General features: G+C 48.5%; 1 protein-coding gene across 4 annotated transcripts in view; it reads left to right on the forward strand.

The window, feature by feature from the left end:
- The window catches only part of Sgk1 (serum/glucocorticoid regulated kinase 1), a 119606-nt gene extending 108348 nt beyond the window's left edge, over positions 1–11258 (forward strand). Inside the window, exons 1-12 of one of the 4 annotated variants that reach the window (XM_055599375.1) lie at positions 3594–3767; positions 6267–6342; positions 6763–6838; positions 7044–7148; positions 7254–7337; positions 7452–7583; positions 7823–7935; positions 8216–8339; positions 8620–8715; positions 9216–9371; positions 9471–9560; positions 10083–11258. In XM_055599375.1, the coding sequence (XP_055455350.1) occupies positions 3734–3767; positions 6267–6342; positions 6763–6838; positions 7044–7148; positions 7254–7337; positions 7452–7583; positions 7823–7935; positions 8216–8339; positions 8620–8715; positions 9216–9371; positions 9471–9560; positions 10083–10250 (1254 nt within the window). In that variant the 5' untranslated portion in view covers positions 3594–3733 and the 3' untranslated portion in view covers positions 10251–11258. Of the gene's footprint in view, positions 1–3593; positions 3768–5324; positions 5467–5948; positions 6112–6266; positions 6343–6762; positions 6839–7043; positions 7149–7253; positions 7338–7451; positions 7584–7822; positions 7936–8215; positions 8340–8619; positions 8716–9215; positions 9372–9470; positions 9561–10082 lie in introns of those variants that run through there. The other 3 variants (XM_055599373.1, XM_055599374.1, XM_055599371.1) reach the window with 3 other exon arrangements.
- The last annotated feature ends 1357 nt before the right edge of the window (positions 11259–12615 follow it).

Consider the following 12615-nt stretch of genomic DNA (forward strand, 5'->3'; position numbering starts at 1 on the left):
GGGGACACGCAGGCCTTCCTTGACCTTCCAGACTCCACCCCACCCAGCAGGTCTCTATTGGCATTCAATCTATCTCTACAACAGTGAACAATGAAAACCCCCTAGGTCTCACTTTTCACTTACTCTGCATTTGGACTCTCAGCAGCACCGTTTACTTCAAACACTTGGTAAATAAGTATATAAGCAGTTATCCAGGCATTCTTTCAGTTCCTTGATAAGACGTCTTTGGGAGCTTTGTGTGGGTGGGACAGCCATGAAAGGGGAAGCTGGAGAACAAAGCAGACAATCGTTCAGCTCTTATATCCTGGACTTCCTACCACGCTTGGCCCAGATGAAGGGGCTTCCGCTGTGCAAATGGTTAAACCACAATACACCCATGGATTAACCCTTGGACGCCTTTTATATGAAGTTGTAATGGCTATACGGTGTGAGTATAGCCAACAGAGATAATCATATTTTTCATATGAAAGCCCACCTTGAGAGAGGCACATAATAAGTCCTTTATTTTCATAACAGGTGGGATGGAAACATTAGGAACCCTGCTCTACAGATGACAAGATTAGGGTGTGGAGAGCTCCTTGTGTAAATTCATGCAGATAGAGCAGAGCCAAGTATGGGAGCAGGTACTGTCACTCCTGAGCTGGTGAAAATGACAAAAAATATGAAGGGTCAGGGTAAAAGGGTTGTTCTGAGCACACGAAAAGACACTAACCAATTCTCCAGCCCTCCCTACGCCTACAATACTAATTATTATTATGCTGGCTTCTTTCAGCTGTCCGTGGTTAGGGTTTGTAGAGCGCCGTCTACAAACGGGTGGCTTCAACTCTTCTAGCTTCTTTCTGGAGCAGTTACAGAGTCGGAATGGGAAGTATTTGAAGAGAGACTTCTACTGAGCCATTAAGGCTTCTAGGTTTCACTTCAGTTTGACAGATATAGCTGTCAGAAATTGAGGGGTGTTTTCTTTCTATGAGCATTTTGCAAATCAAGAGGGGTAATAAAAAAAAAGCCCCCCCCCCTTTTTTTTTTTACCATTTCACTCTTGGTTCCAAAACTTTCATAAGCAAGTCTCAAGGAGTGCACCTGCAAAAGAAACACCAGGCTCTGTGTGCTCCTGGTGCCCAAGACCAGGTTTTGAGATTTGAAGGGCTGTGGAACTGCTCAAGTGGATTCACCCCGAAGCAATTCGAGAGGGAGGGGGCACGGAGCATGGGCTCCTCAACACAGTTCATCATTTGGATTTAGTTTGTATGAGATAATAAATGGCCTTTTAAAATGTAAATGAATGGCCATCAAGCTATGTCAACAGTGTGTAAGGCTGTGCGTAAGGCTTTCCGTGAGGCCTCTGTCCTCTTGATGTTAGGTCATACACAGTATTTAATCAGCTAAATCTAAAGAGTTAAACACAAGGCTGTCAAAGACATAGTCTGGCTGGTAAGTTGTTGTTGTTTTTTAAACTTTTTATTTGTTCATTGTACGATACTAAATTGGTCCCCGGCAACATTCAAAGATGAAGCGAAGATGAGTTTTCAGACTGTCACAGACTTACCTGCTTGTTGCTATCTAGATTTTCATTCTTCTACTGTCTTCCTTAATTAACATTTAAAACTCCTCTTGCAGGAACAAATGTTTGTAGAACATTGGTGTCCTTTCTTGGGGTGAGGAGCTCCATAATAAATAAAGCATGTGGCAGTGTGGGTTTTAATGACTCTTAACAGCATTATTGTGGATAATGTATACGTCTTAGTTTCCTGCTTTATCGCTCTCATCTTTATGCATGTCACTCTTGACAGTTACAAATATGTATGGTAATAATTATGATGGAAACTGTGCTCCAAAAATAGATGCTTAGCCACCACTTGTCCATAATAGCTGTCATGAATCAACTCATTTGTCATTATTTTCTCTTGGGATTACTATTTTAATAAAAAGACATATTCTTAGTGACAGCCTCCAGCAGAAACTCATCAATCCAGTTGCTCTCTACAGTAATAATTGCATTTTCTGGTATTTCTGTGTGTTTTGAGGATGCCCCAAGGAAAGGTTTATACTTACACCACTTTGAGTATAAAAAAGGCATGGTGTGTGTGTGTGTGTGTGTGTGTGTGTGTGTGTGTGTGTGTGTGTAAAGGGGGAGCTTATACCGCACACATGTTTGTTCTGGAATCTATAACATCTTGAACAACACAATGTTTTCTTGTTATCAATGAAATATCTAGGTAGTCAAGACTAACAGAGTTGACTTAAGGGAGTCTAAGAGTAGATGTGGCATTTCCAACCATTTCCTCTAATACATGGAGAAAGTGTTATTTGTGAGGCTTTGAATTAAGTGGTAAGTTATTTTAAACGGTCATGTTTCAGTGTTTGGATGGTCCACTTTTATTTCTTCTTATAATTTTATTTTATGTGCATTAGTGTGAAGATGTCAGATCCCTAGGAAATGGAGTTAAAGACAGTTGTGAACTGCCATGTAGGTGCTGGGAATTGAACCTAGGTCCTTTGGAAGAGCAATGAGCCATCTCTGCAGCTCCTAGTCCATTTCTCAGCAGCAATAAGAACAAAGCAGTTTGCTGAAGTAGTAACAGGCACCGGAAGATGTTTTGCTTCAGTTTACATCTTGGTTGACCACTTCCATTAGAGTTTTGGTTGTTTTATCCATATTGACGCAGACTTGTGAGACCGTTGGCTTGGGGAGTGTAGATTAGGTAATTAACCAGACACCCATCAAAGCTCTGTTCTTTGTGGCTGCAGGAGGAATTTCAGAGTAAACGAAGCAATCCGACCTTCTGGAGTTCTCGGGGAGAACTCGATCGCCCTCTAGGCTGCAGTCATCAGCTGAGTCTTTCTGGCAAGGCTGGCCGCTAAGCAACCACGGAGGAACTGTGAAGGGGGAGGGCAACCTCCTCGCAGGAGGACTGTCTGGACCAAGGAAGGAAGAATAGGTCGAGTAACTGAATAGCTGCCACTGGGCAGCCTCAAGCCCGTGCGCCGTTAACGGGAGCATCGCACAGTCCCCCAGTCTCCCTCCTCCCTCCAGGGCCGTGTGTCACCTTCCTGTTCGGAAGTCTTAGTAGGTTGCTGGGACAGAAGTGGGGGCGCCTGCTCCACCCATCAGGTATCCGGTTGGAAGAAAAGCCAGTCTCAACAACTTGACTCCCCCTCTGTTAAATGATAAGGTTAGCAGACCGACCGTCTCCAATCGCTGCCCATTCCGGGCAGGGGGAGAAAGGGGCACATCCAAGGCGGCCCTCTTCTCTTCCAACCACAAATATACGGTTGTGTTTTTTCTTTGCTGCACTCGGAGGCCCCTTACTTGAATTCCTTGTTCCTTCTGGAATGCACTCTAGAGAGCTTCCCTGAGAGACCAAACCCCGTGCGTGTGTTTCGAATTTTTCCTCTGCACTGATTGGTGGTGATAATCAGTTAAGTTACATTTCTTGTGTGTCTTGCTGGTGAAATAAGCCTAGGACGCTGATGACTGTAATTTTCTGGATGATGTTGCAACGGCGGAATAAATAGCCCAGCGTTGAACTTTGCAGCTTGCTCCCTTCCTGTATGTAAATTCCCTTTAGATATAAAGTGGGGCTCAGAACAGGACCGCGGCAGCAGCCTCTGGCTGAGTCTCCCTTGTCATCAAGTGCTTCGCTAGCTCATAGCCTAGAGGCTAACTCCGCCGGTAGCTAGCTCTTCCTCCGACCTCCTGCATCCCAGCCTTCACACCCCAGCACTGTGAAGAATGAAAGAGGAGGCCTTAAGATCCCCTTGGAAAGGTTCGTGTTTTGAGTGCCATAGGTTGGATGGGATGGAATAAAGGTAAAATAAATACCTGGGAGAGGCTTGGGGAAGCCGGAACGTTAGGTGACATACTGGAGAGGGTTTCTGATGGAAGGCATCCCGATTTAATGTTTTAAAACTAAGCAAACATCTTTGTGGAGATTGGCGTTTCTTAGCCAACGTTTTCTAGAGGGCAAGTTGGCAGGCAGGTGGGGGGGGCAGGGGGGGACTAGGCTAAATAAATGATGGGTGCCACATGGTTTGTGGGGGCACTGGCACTCACTGGCAGTAACATTCCGTAGTTTATGCAGAATTCAAGCACACAAAAGCAGCGCGCGCTGGCTGCTGTGATTTGGACTCGCCCACACCTTGTTTTAGTTCCGGAGTGCCAACCCCAGGCGCCCTAGGTGCATTTTGAAATGCAAAATTCTGCCTCCAGAGAGAAGGCGTGCGTCCCCTTCTCCCTGGTCTCTGCCTGTCCGAAGTGAGCAAATCAAATCAAGGAGCAACTGTGACTAGAGATCACGTTAGGTGACTTGATAGCCGCGGCTGCAAAACAAACTCCTGCCCAAGGCGGAGGGAAGAGCGCCTCGCATGCCTTTCCTGGCCTGACAACTGGTATTTTGGAGTGTGTCAACTCTAAAATGCTAGGCCCTTGGCAGCGAGGGGTCACGGCAGGGCAGTCACCGCAGACCGCACCAGCCAGCGCCAGGTTCTGGCCCTGCTTCCTTGCAGCCGCCTTCCGGCCCCTGGCCCAGCCCGGGTGCTCCGGGCTTCCTAGCCAGCGCTAGCGCGCGTCCCCGCCTCGGCGGCCGAGCTGCAGCGCCAGGCATCCCCCAGCGGCGGCGTTACCGCTAGGCACCCCGCCGCTCCGTACCCAGCCTTCAGGGACGGGGCTCGCACTAATATTTAAGCAGTTAACGGGTTTCAGGTATATGTGAACTTGCAAAAAAAGAAAAAAAAAAAAAAGCGAGGTGACAAAAGTAAGACTACCCCAGCCAGCCACGAGGTAAGGGATGGGGGAGATGAGGAAAAACGGGGTCGAGGGCAATGCAACGCACTCTTGCAGGCGCCAAGGCTGGGGTCACTCCGGGTCGGCCCCGGGAAGAAACCCCTGCTCCCCCTGCCGTGCCACCTCCTCACGTGTTCTCGGCACGGCTAGGATTAAAATTTGCAAGGCTCCAAATTTACAGGCGGAAAGGACAGAATGTTCTCGGAGATTAGTTGGGAAAAAAAAAAAAGTGAAATGAAGATTGTACTTTTTTTTTTTTTTTTCTTGTAGCGCAGACTTATTTCCTCCCCCTCCCCTACACATTCCTGACCCCCCCCTCCCCGCCCGCCGCTCTTTCCTTCCTTCCTCCTCTTCCAAGTTCTGGGATTTTTCAGCCTTGCTTGGTTTTGGCTAAAAGCACAAAAAAGGCGTTTTCGGAAGCGACTCGGCCGTGCACAAGGGCCATTTGTTTGTTTTGGGACCCGGGGCAGGAAATCTAGCCGGCCTGAGTCACGGCGGCTCCTTCAAGGAAACGTCAGTGTTCGCCGGTCGCCGTCGCCCGCTGCGCGCCCCTCGCTCCGCGGCCATGGGGGAGATGCAGGGCGCGCTGGCTCGGGCCCGGCTCGAGTCCCTGCTCCGGCCCCGCCACAAGAAGCGGGCGGAGGCGCAGAAAAGGAGCGAGTCGGTCCTGCTGAGCGGCCTGGGTAAGCGCCGCCGCCCGGCCCCGCGGCGACCCTGGGCTCCGGAGGGGCCGGGGTGGGGGTGGAGGGCGGGTGGAGACCGGGTGCGGCGCGGGGACTCGGCGGCTGCGAGGCGGGCCGGGGCCGGGAGCTCGCTGAGCGGTGCGCGCGGTGGACGCGGTGCTCCTGCGCTCGAGCGGTACCGGAGAGGAAATGGAGAGTCCCCGGGGCTCTGCGCCCCCGCGGTCTCCCCCTCCGGGCCGGCCGACCGGAGGCCGAGGGCAGCCCCGCGCGGGGTCCTGCTCGCGCAGTCCCCGGAACCCTCGGCCCTGCCCCGGGGCGGTCGGCCTAGCTCGCCCGGACCGGGTCCCCCGCAGCCCGCATCCGCCCGCAGCTCAGTCTGCAGCGGGCGCGGCGGTCGGGGGCGTGGCCTCGCGGTGGGCGGGGCCAGGCAGCTCCTCCCCGCCCCTCCGGCCACGCCCCTGGCGGCTCAGGGCTTATAAAGCCGCCCGCGCGGCCGGAGCGAGCGCGCAGTAGTTGGCTGAGTCGCTCTTGCTGCTCTTACTTGTGTCTCCCTGGGCTCTTTCGGGGCGATGACTGTGAAAACCGAGGCTGCTCGAAGCACCCTCACCTACTCCAGGATGAGGGGAATGGTGGCGATTCTCATCGGTGAGTGCTGGAAAAGCACGGACTTGTCGGGCAGAGACGGCGTGGACCCGTTCGAGGGTTTTGAAGGAGCGAGGATCAGATTAGCGTGTGGCGTCGGACGTTACCGAGCCGCCTAAACCTTTTTTTTTTTTTTTCTCTCCCCTTCTGATTTACAGCTTTCATGAAACAGAGAAGGATGGGCCTGAACGATTTTATTCAGAAGATTGCCAACAACTCCTATGCATGCAAACAGTAAGTTTGGGTTATTGGGGGAAATAAAAAGAATCGTTTAAATCTACCGGCCGCCAAGGCTTATTACTACTGTTCATCCGGGGAAGCTGAAGTTTTTTTTCCTCTGGGGTAGAGAGGTCTCTCCTTGTCTTGGAGTGTTTGGCTTATTTGAAACATTTTAAACGTTAATTATGGCTCGAGCTTGCCCTGGATATGTAAGATTAATTCTCGTGAGTGTTTACCAAATATACGTCCCCTCTCGGTGAACGGATCTTAATTTGTACTTAACCGGGCTTGTTTTCTTGCCCTACGGTTTCTGTAAGTAATTCGTTGGGATGTTTTCGGTTTAAATGCCGGAACGGTTGAGTCAGAAATAGAGCTTATGTCTGTGTGCCCTCTGGCGAATTAAGAGTTTCTAAACCGGCTCTTTAATCTCCGCAGCCCTGAGGTGCAGTCCATTTTGAAAATCTCCCAGCCTCAGGAGCCCGAGCTTATGAACGCCAACCCCTCTCCTCCGGTAAGCACCCTCTTGGCTGTAAAAGAAAATCGTAAATGATTCGGCGTAAAATTATGATCAAGTGGGGAGTGACTGTTCAAAACATCCCAAGTGACATAAGTATTGAGTCACTGGAATGTCTTGACGGCGCACCTCATAACTTTTATCTGTTAACAGCAAGGCTGAGCGCCGCCAGCGCCTTAAAAGATGATGTTTTGTTTTCTAGCCGAGTCCTTCTCAGCAAATCAACCTCGGTCCATCCTCCAACCCACATGCCAAGCCGTCTGACTTTCACTTCTTGAAAGTGATTGGAAAGGGCAGTTTTGGAAAGGTAATTTCTAACCTGAAAATTTTAAAACTATGCTCTTTCGTGTGTTCATTTTTATGTTCCCCCTGGATGAAGATTTAAAGAGTGACTGTTTGATTGACATTTCAGGTTCTGCTTGCAAGACACAAGGCAGAGGAAGCCTTCTATGCAGTCAAAGTTTTACAGAAGAAAGCTATCCTGAAAAAGAAGGAGGTACGAGCGCCACCTGGTGGCAGGGGCTCGGGCCTAGCGAATTAAGTTTGACCCTGTGATTTGGTGCCTGGTTGAAATCTGACCTTGCAGCTGAATCTCACCTTTTTTTCTTAGGAGAAGCACATTATGTCAGAGAGAAATGTTCTACTGAAGAATGTGAAGCACCCTTTCCTGGTGGGCCTTCACTTCTCTTTCCAGACTGCCGACAAGCTGTACTTTGTCCTCGACTACATTAACGGTGGAGAGGTGAGCTGGGTGGGGCGAACCTCTTGGTGGTGGTGCGATTTCTCTGCTTAGCTTGCTTGTTTTGGGCTTGAGATGAGTTTTTGAGATGTTTAAGGGGTGGAGGAAGTTGCCAGAGTCAGGACTTTCATGAACTTGCCAGCTTTCAGAGTTAACCTATTTCAGGACACTTTCTGCAACCTTTCTCTTCAGGCATGATTAAATGGTACCAACTCAGCCTTGCTTTGTTTTGCCTCTTGTAGCTGTTCTACCATCTCCAGAGGGAGCGCTGCTTCCTAGAACCGCGGGCTCGCTTCTACGCTGCTGAAATAGCTAGTGCCTTGGGTTATCTGCACTCCCTGAACATCGTATATAGGTGAGTCAGAGTCAACGCCACCTTGCTGGGCAGGAGGGAGGCCAGGCTGAGCATTCAGAGGCATAAAATTGGGTGGTATTTTGTGCAATTTGGTCACTTGTAAAAGTTGCCCAGCATGTCAGACTCCATGCCTAATCCCGAACGGCCCGACAAAGACTCCTTTCTGTGATTGGCTATGGAACAGAAAAGGATTAAAATTGCTAATACCACCAGCGGTCTTTACAGAGGATTTGTCCCAAAGTGAAATTAACCTCTGCAACTATTCTTCATTTTCCCGCAGAGACTTAAAACCGGAGAATATCCTCCTGGACTCACAGGGACACATTGTCCTCACCGACTTTGGCCTCTGCAAGGAGAACATTGAGCCCAACGGCACGACGTCCACCTTCTGTGGCACACCTGAGGTGGGTGCTCTTGGCCTGGCGTCTGACCTATTCAGGAGACACACGCAGTGATGCTTTTAAATATGAAAGCGGAGGGAGCAGTTCCTCACTTAAAGCACAGTTCAGTGCAAGTCAAATACAAATGTCATAAGAGAGCCTCATGCTACCAGTAGGTACCAGCTTGCTCCCTAAATATATGTATACACACAGGGGACCAGTTAGCCTCAAAAAGTGCAGAGGATGCTTGCTGTCAGGATTGTCTGGTTTTGAGAGTTAACTTCTCTCCCTGGTGTCATTTCAGTATCTGGCACCGGAGGTGCTCCACAAGCAGCCGTACGACAGGACAGTGGACTGGTGGTGCCTCGGGGCTGTCCTGTACGAGATGCTCTATGGCCTGGTGAGTGACCCACAGAATCATGCTCATGTCACTGGAAAGCATTTGTGGATGTCCTTGGGTGTGGGTTACTCTGCCACAGCTCATCCTTACCAGTGACAGGAAGCTAGTGAAGGGGACACTGGCCGTCTTACGTGTGCAGTGTCTTCTGGGCATTATTTTCTTCAGTAGTTATGCTTGAATCTTAAGGCAGGGTACCGAAGGTTTTATACTGAGCAGCGCCCCCAAGTGTTTAGTGCGTTTCTTCTATACAATTTACTACAGAGGACTACACTTGACCTGTGTAATCCTAGCCTAAGCCCCAACACACACACACACACACACACACACACACACACACACACACGCTCACACCCCCAGTAGGGGTTGTAAAATAGACAGTTAAATTACAGATATTTCAGCACCCAGGGACGGGACCATCTCAAGTTCATCACTTTCGCTATATCTAATGTGTGCTAACTAAAACTTGAGTTGACTCTGAAGGAATTCCCTTCCTTTTCCAGCCTCCGTTTTACAGCCGGAACACAGCTGAGATGTACGACAATATTCTGAACAAGCCCCTCCAGTTGAAACCAAATATCACAAACTCAGCAAGGCACCTCCTGGAGGGCCTCCTGCAGAAGGACCGGACAAAGAGGCTGGGCGCCAAGGATGACTTTGTGAGTCTTGCTCTCCTGGGACCTTGGGGAGGAGCACTGAGTTCACGGCCTCACGTTGAGCTCTGCCCGTCTAAATGAATCTCCGTTTATTTCCAACAGATGGAGATTAAGAATCATATTTTCTTCTCTCTAATTAACTGGGATGATCTCATTAATAAGAAGATTACACCCCCATTTAACCCAAATGTGGTAAGTATCTGTGTGTTTATGGTCTCTAAGAACAGTGAGAAGAGTCAGGGGCTGGAGTGATAGATGGCTCAGCGATTAGGAGCACTGGCTGCTCTTCCAGAGGAGCTGGGTTCAATTCCCAGCACAAACATGGCAGCTCACAGCTGTCTGTATAACTCCAATTCCAGAGGGGTACAACATCTTTACGTAGACAATTTATACAGGCAAAACATCTGTGCACATTAAATGAATAAATAAATTAATTAACTTTAATAAAAGTGAGACCTGGAAGGTTTCTTTTACATCAAACTCTTGAAGTAAATAGCAGATACTATCCACAGACTCATTATCCCAGGGGAAAAGTTTTGGGATTTGGTTCTTTTTGTTTTTAATCCCAGCAAAGTCTCAGGAGACTAAAGCAGGATGGGGTTTGAGGCCAGGCTAGGCTGCATAGTGATACCTTGTAACCTCCTCAACTTTGGAGCCTAAGCATTCTCTGCCCTTTGCCTCCTGTGCTGAGTGTGTTTCCTCTTCTTGTAACAGAGTGGACCCAGTGACCTTCGGCACTTTGATCCTGAGTTTACTGAAGAGCCTGTCCCCAGCTCCATCGGCAGGTCCCCTGACAGCATACTTGTCACGGCCAGCGTGAAGGAGGCTGCAGAGGCCTTCCTGGGCTTCTCCTATGCGCCTCCCATGGACTCTTTCCTCTGAGCGCTCGTGGGATTCCCTTAGTGTTTTCTAAAGTGTTTGGGTTAGCCTTTGGTGGGGTTGCCAGCTGACAGCACTTCCGAAGAGAGAATTTGCACACCTGGAAGCTGGGCAGCCCCAGTGCACACTGCTTGATGGACGCTTTCCGAAGAGCACAGCCTCCTCTCAGTGAGCTTGTGAGGTTTCCATTTTCTTCCTTCCTTCCAACGTGGTGCTAGCTCTAACGGAGCATCAGAGGGCCGCCTTAGACAGACACCTCGGGCCCGTTAGGAGGAAGATGCAGGTCTGAGAGGGATCTCTGCAGGTCTGTCTGAGCTGTGATCGTGAATATTCTGCAACGTGCCTTTTCTGAGATCGTGTTAGCTCCAAAGCTTTTCCCATCATCGCAGAGTGTTCAGTTCTATTTGTTGTTTTTTTTTTTTTTTGTGTGTGTGTGTGTGTGTGGTGTGAGTGTGCTGAGCCCAATCACAGATGGTTTTGTTGTAAGCATCAATGTGACACTTGCAGGACGCTACAATGTGGGACATTGTTTGTTTCTTCCATATTTGGAAGATAAAATTTACGTGTAGACTGTTCTTTGTAAGATATAGTTAATAACTAAAATCTCTTGACACGGTCTTGCGATGACAGGCATCCAGATGCTTAATGAAAGCATTGCTGCTACAGATATTTCTATTTTCAGAAAGGGTTTTTATGGACCAATGCCCCAGTTGTCAGTCAAAGCCGCTGGTGTTTTCATTGTTTAAAATGTCACCTGTAAAATGGGCATTATTTATGTTTTTGTTTCCTTTTGCATTCCTGATTATGTATTATGTAAAGACAGTCTGTACATTGAGTTACGACACTAGTATATTTAAAACTTACAGGCTTATTTGTAAACCATCATTTTAATGTACTGTAATTAACATGGTTATAATATGTATAATTCCTTCTCCTTACCACACAACTTTTTTTGTGTGCGATAAACCAATTTTGGTTTGCAATAAAAATCTTGAAAAACATTTGCATAAATGGTGTCATGTGTTTGTGTATTTTGATAAACTGGACTTGGCCGGGGGGGGGGGGGATAATGGAGCAGTTTAAAAATACTTTGGTAAACTCAGTGTAATAGCACATACTCCAGTACTTGGACACTGAGGCAGGAGGATTACTGTCAGCCTGGGCAAAAAAGTAAGACAATTTGCTTCCTTTTACTCAGGATCAGGTGTTAAGGGCCGCCAAGGCGAGGCTGTAGTTTACTGAGGCTACTGTCACAGCTTCTGGTGCAGGACTTTCCATAACATGTGAAGGCCTGGGTTGAATCTCCAACACGGAGAACCTATACTCCCAGTATTTTGTGCTGCTGGTCATTCATCCAAACAATGCTATAAAATAACGTTGTATATAAAGTAATGTTCCCTGTGTTGATTGACTGTCCCATGAAGTCCTGTGGACTGCTTGTCCTCACATTTGCCTTATCTTAAGTGACAGGTAATTCTTTTAACAAATAGGAGTACTTGGGTTGGGCTCTCGTCTGAGTGCTAGAGGTACTGAGAGCAAGACAGGTCGTCGTCCGCTGTTTGCTGAAAGGCGTAACCAGGGTGATAGTCTGAGAGTGCCACCAGCAAGCGCAAAGTCATGTTAACAAATGCCCATGTTCCCAACAAGCTGTCCTACTTCCTCAGGAGTACCCGGCTTCGGAGAAAAAACACAGTCCCTGTTTAAGTCAGTGGGAGCTGTCATCTTTAGGGTGGCTGGCTCTGGGTTCTGCCCAGCAGAACCCTCCTCTGAGGTCTGTCCCATTGGGAGTTTACACTGTTAGGGGAGCCTCAAGCTCCAATCCTCTGGATTTTTCAACACTTAACACAAATCCCTAGCATGCCAGGGATCCCCAGTGGATCTAGCTGAACCTTTCCATTAAAAACTAGGCTCCACCCAAATCTATTTACATATGGTTCTCACAGAGGAAGCTGTGCCATTTCCCTTCTCCTAACTCTGAAGGCCTTCACTTGGCCCCTGCCTCCTCCCCACCCCCACCCCCCAGCACTTCTAGAGTCTAGAAGGCTTCTAGGCTTCTAAGTTTGCTATCCGTCGTGTGTATTTTTTTTCATGGAGTGCACTGAAGGATTAAAATGAGAAGATGGCCCCCAGCTCCCAGTGGCCACAGATTACAGTGGGGTACTAGGCACTAGCTACCTATTAAATTCCCTACCAAACCCAAACAACAAGAATCCTAGACTCTGCTTTGGTGGGCAGCCGGCTCACTCATTCTCCCTCATTCTCATTGGCGACAACAAAAATGATTACGCTTTCCTCAGGGGCCAACATCTATAATCTCACAGGTTTTCCAGAGGGCTCAGTTGTGAATTAGAAAGTGTCTTTTGCTCAG

This window comes from Psammomys obesus, unplaced genomic scaffold (genome assembly GCF_907164565.1).
Source record: "Psammomys obesus unplaced genomic scaffold, mPsaObe1.curated_primary_1811, whole genome shotgun sequence".
Classification (NCBI taxonomy): domain Eukaryota; kingdom Metazoa; phylum Chordata; class Mammalia; order Rodentia; family Muridae; genus Psammomys; species Psammomys obesus.